This window comes from Microtus ochrogaster, chromosome 8 (genome assembly GCF_000317375.1).
Source record: "Microtus ochrogaster isolate Prairie Vole_2 chromosome 8, MicOch1.0, whole genome shotgun sequence".
NCBI classification, from domain to species: Eukaryota; Metazoa; Chordata; class Mammalia; order Rodentia; family Cricetidae; genus Microtus; species Microtus ochrogaster.
Genome location: NC_022015.1, coordinates 40,191,101 through 40,199,470, shown reverse-complemented (window position 1 = coordinate 40,199,470; position 8,370 = coordinate 40,191,101). Strand labels below are relative to the sequence as shown.

General features: G+C 56.2%; 2 protein-coding genes across 3 annotated transcripts in view; one reads left to right on the top strand and one right to left on the bottom strand.

Annotated features, from left to right (window-relative positions):
• Positions 1–4,279: 4,279 nt before the first annotated feature.
• On the bottom strand, positions 4,280–6,421 carry C8H11orf68 (chromosome 8 C11orf68 homolog). Its single transcript, XM_005351726.2, has 2 exons — positions 6,262–6,421; positions 4,280–5,613 (listed from the first exon to the last, which is right to left on the bottom strand). Exons 1-2 carry the CDS (start codon positions 6,381–6,383, stop codon positions 4,857–4,859), a joined length of 879 nt encoding a protein of 292 aa, XP_005351783.1. The 5' UTR covers positions 6,384–6,421; the 3' UTR covers positions 4,280–4,856.
• Positions 6,422–6,616: 195 nt separating this feature from the next.
• The window catches only part of Drap1 (DR1 associated protein 1), a 2,331-nt gene continuing 577 nt past the window's right edge, over positions 6,617–8,370 (top strand). Inside the window, exons 1-6 of one of the 2 annotated variants that reach the window (XM_013347818.2) lie at positions 6,617–6,869; positions 7,109–7,181; positions 7,269–7,362; positions 7,629–7,748; positions 7,847–7,961; positions 8,162–8,250. In XM_013347818.2, coding sequence (XP_013203272.1) covers positions 6,828–6,869; positions 7,109–7,181; positions 7,269–7,362; positions 7,629–7,748; positions 7,847–7,961; positions 8,162–8,250 — 533 coding nt within the window. In that variant the 5' untranslated portion in view covers positions 6,617–6,827. The remainder of the gene's footprint in view (positions 6,870–7,108; positions 7,182–7,268; positions 7,363–7,628; positions 7,749–7,846; positions 7,962–8,161; positions 8,251–8,370) is intronic. The other variant, XM_005351725.3, reaches the window with a different exon arrangement.

The following is an 8,370-nucleotide window of genomic DNA, read 5'->3' as shown; positions in this document are numbered from 1 at the left end:
GACTAAGCAAGAGAAGCCATGCTGGCCAGGTTTTGGGAAGCCCTTGATTTGTCGGGGTGCCATCCTCCAGGTAGGTTGGAGTGAGCCTTCCTTTTCAGATAGGTTGTTCTTCCAGGACCTCAGCTTCTTGGTTAGTATTGGAAGGAATCTATTTGGGCCCAGGCTGTCTCCCAAGTGACTCTGAGAACCTCCCCGTGTGTACATCACAAGTTGATCCTCTGTCCCTTCAGGGTAATATTTCTTCCTGCAGCACCCCTGCCCTCAACAGCACTTTTTTGTTTGTTTGCTTTTTCAAGACAGGGTTTCTCTGTAGCTTTGGAGCTTGTCCTGGAACTAGCTCTTGTAGGCCAGGCTGGCCTCGAACTCACAGAGACTTGCCTGTCTCTGCCTCCGGAGTGCTAGGATCAAAGGCGTGCGCCACCACCACCCGGTTTACAGCACTTTTATTAGGAAGACTTAACCATGTATCAGATGCCCTAGAGTTGAATGATCGGGGTTGAAATCATGGCTCTGCTGTCTGACTGCTCTGCAACCTTGAGACAATTAATTGGAATTCTCTGGGTCTCAGTTTCCCCTTCTGCAAAATGTAATAACAACAGAGCTAGAAGCCGGAGAGATGACATACAGGAGTTAAGCACTGGTTACTCTTCCAGAAGACCCAGGTTTGATTCCAAGCACCCACATGGTAGAACATCTGTAACTCCAGTGTCAGGGGATCCAACATCATCTTCTGGCCTCCCTGGGTACCATGAACACATGCGGCACACAGACATATTCACAGGTACAACACTCACATACATAAAATAACTGTTAAAATACAAGAACTAAATGGAGCATAGATGAGATAATGTAGGTGAACACCGAAACCAGTGTCAGGCTCTTGTGAACAGTCTGAGGAAATTGAGGCCTGCAGACCAAGGATGGCTCTCAAGAACCTTATTTGTGCCGGAGCACATGGGAGACAGAGGTAGGCAGATCTCTGAGTTCGAGACCAGCCTGGTCTACAGAGTGAGTTGCAGGACAGCCAGGGCTACACAGAGAAACCCTGTTTTGAATCCCTTCCTCAAAAAGTACATTGTCTGGAGCTTACACCAGGCTTGATGCTGAGCTGGGGCTTTAGATGCCCCGAGAATAAACCACAGCTGCTGTCCGAGAGTCCCCATAGAGAGCCACAAGTGGAGCACCGTTAGGGAGCTGGGTCTGAGATGCCGCCATTGCTAGGAGAGCTGGTGTCAGGCATGCGAACAGAGGCTACCCATCAACAAAGGCACCAAAACGGGAAAGGTCGAAATGTGGGGGAAAAGTCATATTCTAAAGCAAAATGAACAGAGTGGAGAGATAAAAGAGGAGGGACTCACAGGAGCTGGATCGGAGGCAATCACTTCTTTCATCTAACCCTCTGGAGAGGATTATTCAGGCCTGGAAGCTCAAATGTAGGTGCTGCCCCTGCCTTAGTCTGGGACTGTGGTTTGGGGACCATCAGGAGACAGCTATCAACCAGGTGATTGCTGATTAGCTGCTGATTCTGGGATCAGTACCACACGGCAGGTGTTCAAGCCGGAGGAAGGCCTGAGGCCCCCTGCTCCATGCCAGGGTGGTAGAGGATGTGCCAGCTGGCTTCAGTGGGGTGCAGAGACAGACAGCTGTTGGGGATCTGCTCAGTGCCAGCCCAGGGGAGCAGACCTTGTTCCTCGTAGCTGTAGAGACCACAGAAGGCCTTTCAGTAGGACAAAAGTGTGAGCATCTCTACAGAGGGATCTGTGGACTGGGCTGGGGGGCAGGGCAGAGAAGGAGGTGGAGAGTGGAAGGCCGAGTTAGTGGGTATTGTCATGGTTTGGGAGACAACGAGGAAGGGCAAGGGGCCTGGCAAGTGGCCAGGCAGGGCCATAGAGATGGAGAAGAGGGATGTGTCAGGCTTTGTACAGGAAGGAAACCTGGGCTGTCCATACCATGAGGACATCTTTGTGAGAACACAAGACTCTGCCAGGATGCCACTCCCCTGCCTAGGGAAAGTTGGCCCACTTTTGTCAAGTTCAAAGCATCGACAGGCAGGCGGGCAGGGCAGGGCACCTGGCTCTGAGTCTGAGCTCGGGGGACTTCCCAGGTTTGGGCTGAGGTGGACTCAGTCCTGGAGAAACTCAGGGTAGGGAGGAAGCTGGGGAGGGGGTTAAGCCAGCGCCTCATGACTCAGCCACTTCTACCCAGTCAGCCCAGTGGCATCTTCCGCTCCCCTGCTCCAAATTCCAACCTGGTGAGGCTGCTGGAGGCTGAGTCAGTGCTGGCACGGCACGAGAGCAACATCTCAAGGGGCTCTCTGCCAACACCCCTAACCCCCAACCAAGGCCAGGCCAGACGAGACAGGACAGTGCAGAAGTCAGGACCTGAGGCTGCAGCAGCCACACAGGAGAGGACGGCCAGGTCATGTGAGTGCCTATGCTCTGTGGGTTATAAGGTCTCTCCGGATCAAGAACCACCCTCCAAGAAGGGAGGGATCAGAGGCAAGTCCCAGCTCTGCTCTCACTGAATCACCCTGCATTATCTTTTCTCCCATTGGCCTCAATTCTTTTTTTTCCCCCCCAAGATAGGGTCTTGAAGCTCTGGCTGTCCTGGAACTCACTATGTAACACCAGGTTGTCCTCTAACTCCCAGAGCTCTTGCCTGCCTCTGCCTCCTGAGTGCTAGAATTAAAGGCGCGTGTCACCACACTTGGTGGCAATGCTTGACAACAGGACTGGGCTAGCATCTCCTTAACAAGGTTACAAGTGTTGAGTGCTACACGTGGAAGTGCTTTGTAAACTATTCAGTGGCCTCTGAATAGGGTGGCGGAAGTAAATGCCATGCCAGGGCTTCTGGAGACGCCACCCATGGATATTCAGGCTGTTCACTGGCTAGGCTGCTCCAGTGTGACCATCTTGGAACTGCAGGGACAGAATGCTTTCATGCGAGTCCTGAGGCATGCACATGGTGGTTCAGACCTGCAATCCTGGCACTCCAGAAGCTGTCAGGAGGACCAGAACTGAGACCAGATTGTGCTACACTACTGTTTCAAAAAGGAGAAAACTGTGAGGGCAGAGGGCCTGTGGGTGTAGCTCAGTTGGCAAAATGCTTAGCAGGCGCTAAACCCTGGGTTTAATTTTGGTCACTGCGTAAACCTGGGCAGCAGTAAACTGGATGTGATGGTGCACACCTGTAATCCAACACGCCCAGCAATCAGGTACAGGCAGAGGATCATAAGCTCAAAATGAGTGTGCCTTTAATCCCAGCACGTGGCGAGTGGGCAGCCACAGTCCAAGGCCAACTTGGTCCACGCAGCCAGAGCCACATAATAAAATCCTGTTTTTAAAAACAAAAAGTCTGAACTGAGGTGGCTTAGTAGATAAAGGTGCTCGCCTGACCAGAGTCGGATTCTTGGGATCCAACCCGTGGAGGGAGAACTGACTTCTCCAAGTTGTTCTCTGACCTCCATATGTGTACATGAGACAAACTAGCTTCTGCACACCATAAAAAAGTAATTTTATATTGTATTGGTTCCAATATGTTGTAAAGATTTTTCTGTGTATAAAAGATTTTTCTGTTTTGCCTGTATGTCTCTAACCTATGTGTGCAATGCCTGTAGAGGCCAGAAGAGGGCATCTTATCCCCTGCAACTGAGTAGTTAAGAGGCTGTTACCTGGCCACCTCAGGAATGCTGGGGGATTAAACCTACCATCCTCTGCAAGAATTATTAGTGCCCTTAAGTGCCGATCCAAGTCCCAGCCTCTTTAACTCCCCTCCCCACCCCACCCCTGAACTCACAGAGATCCACCTGCCTCTGCTCCTAAGTGCTAAGATTAAAGCATGTCCACCATGAATATAATTTTTTAAAAACCTAAAAGCGGGGGTGGGGGAGGTAGTACAGGCCTTTAAACCCAGCACTTTGGGAGGCAGAGCCAAATGGATTTCTTTGAGTTCCAGGCCAGCCAGGGCTACATAGTGAGCCCTTGTCTCAATAAAATTTAAGTCTAAAACAAATACACCTTAGGTCAAAGAGTAGTCCCTTGGGCCTTCCTGGAAAGACTAAGAAACTGATTCTGATCCATGGGTGCAGAGGGAGCTCAACTTTGTGGAAGTTCTAGGAAATGAAGCCTAGCCTCAGAAGTGACACGCCATCTTCATTGCTAAGGGAGGAAGAAAACATCAGCCTGGTCAGGTCAGAGTTGCCTCTTTGGGCCCTGCCCTTCCTCAAGAGCCAAAGCAGGTAACCACCAGGACAGTATTTTTAAAAAACACTCAAGACACGGACCCAAGCTGAGTTTTATTGAAATGCCAGGAACAGGCACATGTAGTCAGGGAAGGGATGTTGGTAATGCAGGCTGTGAGTTTGCAGGGAGGAGCAGGCCTACATCCATGACCCTGCATCCGCTCTTGGCCAGAACATATATGGGCCCCATAACATGCTCAGTCCTGTAGGAGCCCTGCCACCTGGGCTGTGATGGCTCCAAGGGCAGGGACTGGAAGCACTAAGTTTCTCCCTTATGAGGGAGCAAAGAAAAGGAAGATGCAGGGTGAGTCTAGTAGGGGACAGAGGTGGCCCGGGCAGGCTTCTTGAGTATCTGTACCCAAGTTGTGGTCCTGGGCAGTGGCGGGGAGCAGCATCAAAAAGGGCAGCTGAGGGCCTGGCCCTCGGGGAGCCAAAGCCCCCAGCCTGTGGGGGCTGGAGTCAACCCGGCACAGAGAGCAGAAGTTCAAAGGGACTGAGTACAGGCAGTTCCCAAGTCAATTAGTCCTCAGAGCTAGGGAGTGTGGCCTTCTTGGGACAAGGAAGAGAAAAAAGAAGGATCCATCCCCCGCAGGGGAGCAAAAGGTGGTCTTGCCCACTAGGTCAGTTCTACATTGTTGGCACGGTCCAACACTCGAGAGCCACGAGCATTGCCTCCAAGCTGGAAACGGCTCTCATAGAGAGTGGGGCAGAGGTGCCAGCGATTGGCTCGGTAGATGCCCAGGTAGGTGTAGACATCAGGTTTGTAAGTGAGCAAGCACTTAACGCCTGCAGCACGGATGGCAGAATCTGCCTCCAGCACACCCAAGCGGTCCGTGAAGTCGTCCGTGTAAACACAGATGACCTGGCGCCCACCCTCCTTGGCCCGTGGGCTCACCTTGGCCACCTGAAGACGGCCCTCAACTACAGCCCTGGCAATGCCAGCCCAGGCATGGTCCAGCTTGAAGCCAGGTGCCAGGTGAATCAGCCACTTGCCAGAGAGCACGCGGTGGGTGATGGCCAGCTGGCGCAGGGTACCTGGTGTGATGGGCCGCCCACTGGTCTGCAGAGCCTCCCAGGCTGCCTGCAGCCCTTGGACATCCCCTGAATTGGGGGTGTAACCCTGCCCATAGGCTGCAATCCAGCCCACAGGTTCAGAGTTGGGTGAACCTGGGTCCCCATAGCGAGTAACTTGAGATGGTGGGTACTTGGCCAGCCAGGCATCCAGCTCTGAGGCAGGTGTAGTACGGGAATCAAATACCAGCCAGGGATCCATGTCGGCTGCCATGGCCTCTGCAGCCAGGTGCTCAGCAGTGAAGCCATCTTCCCGGCCACCTGGAGAGTCCTCCTCTTCTAGCTCCTCGTTTGGTTCCATCCTGTTGTGAGGGAACAGAGTCAGGGGAGGTTTGAGAAAGTAACCACAAAGTGCTGGGTCCTCTAGGATGCCAGGCACTGGCTAAACTGTGTGGCCTTGGGCAAGACTTAAGGTCTGTCTGTGCCTCAGTTACTTCATCTTTACAATGGGGAGACAACTGATCCTGCCTAGATTTGTCTCTGGAATAAAATGCCGGAGGTGGAGTCGCTATTGTTAGTACTTTCACTTACAAACAAGGAAGCTGAAACTGAGAAAAGGGACTCGCCCAAGGTCACGTCTGTAGGGGTGGAATAGCTGTGGCGTGTGAGCTGGCACGGGACTCCCTGCACCTCTGGCCTGGAGACCGGCAGGCAGCAGGGCGCTGCGATTTCAGGGATGTAGGCACTACAGTCGGCCAACCCTAGAGGTGGCTGTGGAGGGCTGGGCCTCCCGGCCAGCTATCTGAAGCACACTCAAAGCCCGAAACACGGCGGCCTGGAGAGGGTAGCGGCCCACCTGGGGTCAGGGGGCGGCGTCAGACTCGAACCCGCTCCGGACGGGGCCTGCGGGAGGGCCCGGCTCCGGTCCTACCACACCCGCCGCCATTAGTGCCTACAGCCTCAGGGTTGCCCCCGCCCCGGGGCTGCCCCTCTAGCCGCCCCGCAGTCACCTCCGGCCTTCGCTCCGTTCCGCGCCAACCCAACTTCGGGCCCGGCTCCGTTCCTGCCCGGGGTCTGCGCCGCCACCCCCGCCGCGCCCCGCCCCTGCCACGGCCGCCGCCGCCGCCGCCATCTTAGGGTCCCGCCACCTCAACAACAACTTTATAGACAAACGCAGTCACAGGGCGGGGCCAGAGGCGGAACCGGCCGACTGGGGGCGAGGGCTCCAGGGGAAGGGGCGGGACGCGTTCAGGGGCGGGGCCATCTGGAGATTCCTGGGCGGAGCCGGCCTGCGCGGGGCGGAGCTAACGTTCGTACTTCTACCTTGGGGGCGAGTGGGAGTGGCGGGTGATCCCTGAGAAGGACTCGCACCGCCCCGGAGGCTCCAAAAGCAGAGCGCCGGGGTTTGGGGCGCTGCTTGTCGACTGGCGGCGCTAGGACCCTGCGGGCAGCGGCGGGGGCGGAGCAGGCGGCAGCAGGACCCGGGGGAACCGCGGCGGGCCGGCGGCGAACAGGCCCGGAGCCGGGAGGCTGCGGGCGGCGGCGCTGGGCCCGGCTCGGCGAGAGAGGCCCCGAGATGCCAAGCAAGAAGAAGAAGTACAACGCGCGGTTTCCGCCGGTGAGCACGTGGCCGAGCTGGGCCTCGGCGGGTTGGACTCCCGGGAGGCTCGGGCCCTGGTCCTGCTGTGGGGGGGCGGGTGCCTTTAGGTGTTCGCGGCCTGACGCCCCGCCCCCTTCCATGCCCTACACTGGCTCGGTGCCTCCCGCCCCTTCTCTCGGGGTACCCCCTGGCTGCCCCCAGCCCTCCTGCAGGGTCGCAGGCCACGGCGTCCGAGCTCTGTCCCCTTCCTTCGGCAGGCGCGGATCAAGAAGATCATGCAGACGGACGAAGAGATTGGGAAGGTGGCGGCAGCTGTGCCTGTCATCATCTGTATCCTGCTAGGGGCTGGCTGGGATGAGGGGCGTGGGGCGGGACTTCGGCACTCCCCTTTCTCAGATTCTCCTTGACGCCCCTCAGCCCGGGCGCTCGAGCTCTTCCTGGAGTCCCTGTTGAAGAAGGCTTGCCAGGTGACCCAGTCTCGAAATGCCAAAACCATGACCACGTCCCACCTGTGAGTGGCCGCAGAGCTGGGAAGGGCTTCTGAGGAGGCCGTGTCCCAATGGGGGAGTGGTGCGAGGCTGAGGGAGTTTGAGCCAGTTTGGTGGGTTTGGACTGCTGTAGGAGGGATTAGGTGTTCCAGGTGGAGGGCATAACCGGAGCCAAGCTCGCCAGACCGGGTGTCAGTGGGGAGGGGTGCCGTGACATGAAAAGCTATCCTTAGGGTCCTGCCTAAGTGTTTGGGGTCCGTTTGGACGTCTTCCTCTCCCACTTCTTCAGGAAACAGTGCATTGAGCTGGAGCAGCAGTTTGACTTCTTGAAAGACTTGGTGGCATCCGTGCCCGACATGCAGGGAGATGGGGAAGACAACCACATGGATGGGGACAAGGGTCCTCGAAGGTGGGTAGCCAAGACCAAGTATATAGGTGGGAAAGGCCAAGGCCACAGGGTTGGGGGTGGCTGGGGGGTGAACTAGGAGGAGAGAGTCCTCTGGGCAGATGGACTGTACCTTCCCGAAGGGGCCGGAAACCAGGCAGCAGTGGCAGGAAGAACGGAGGCACTGGAAGCAAAGGCAAAGACAAGAAGCTGTCTGGGACAGACTCGGAACAGGAGGTGAGTGAGAGGGACTGTGGGAGAGGCAGCCTGTGCTAGGCAAAGCTGGCTGAGGCTTGATCTTCTCACGACCCCTGGTACCCCTGTCTGCATGTCTAAATCCTCATAGACCTATCTGTCGTTGCTCTCCCAGGGGTCTGGGCTCCCCAGTGATGGCCCAGGCCTTCTCTCGTTAACCCTGACCCCTGCTGTCCTCACAGGATGAGTCTGAGGATACAGACACTGATGGAGAAGAAGAGGCACCACAGCCTCCGCCCCAAGCCAGTCACCCCCCTGCCCACTTTCAGACGTAAGCAACCCTAGGGACACCAGCAGGAGGCAATGCCAAACTCCTCAGCACCCGGTTTATTTTCCTAGCCACTTGGTGTGGTGGTGGTTGGTGGTGGTGGTGGTGGTTGGTGGTGGTGGT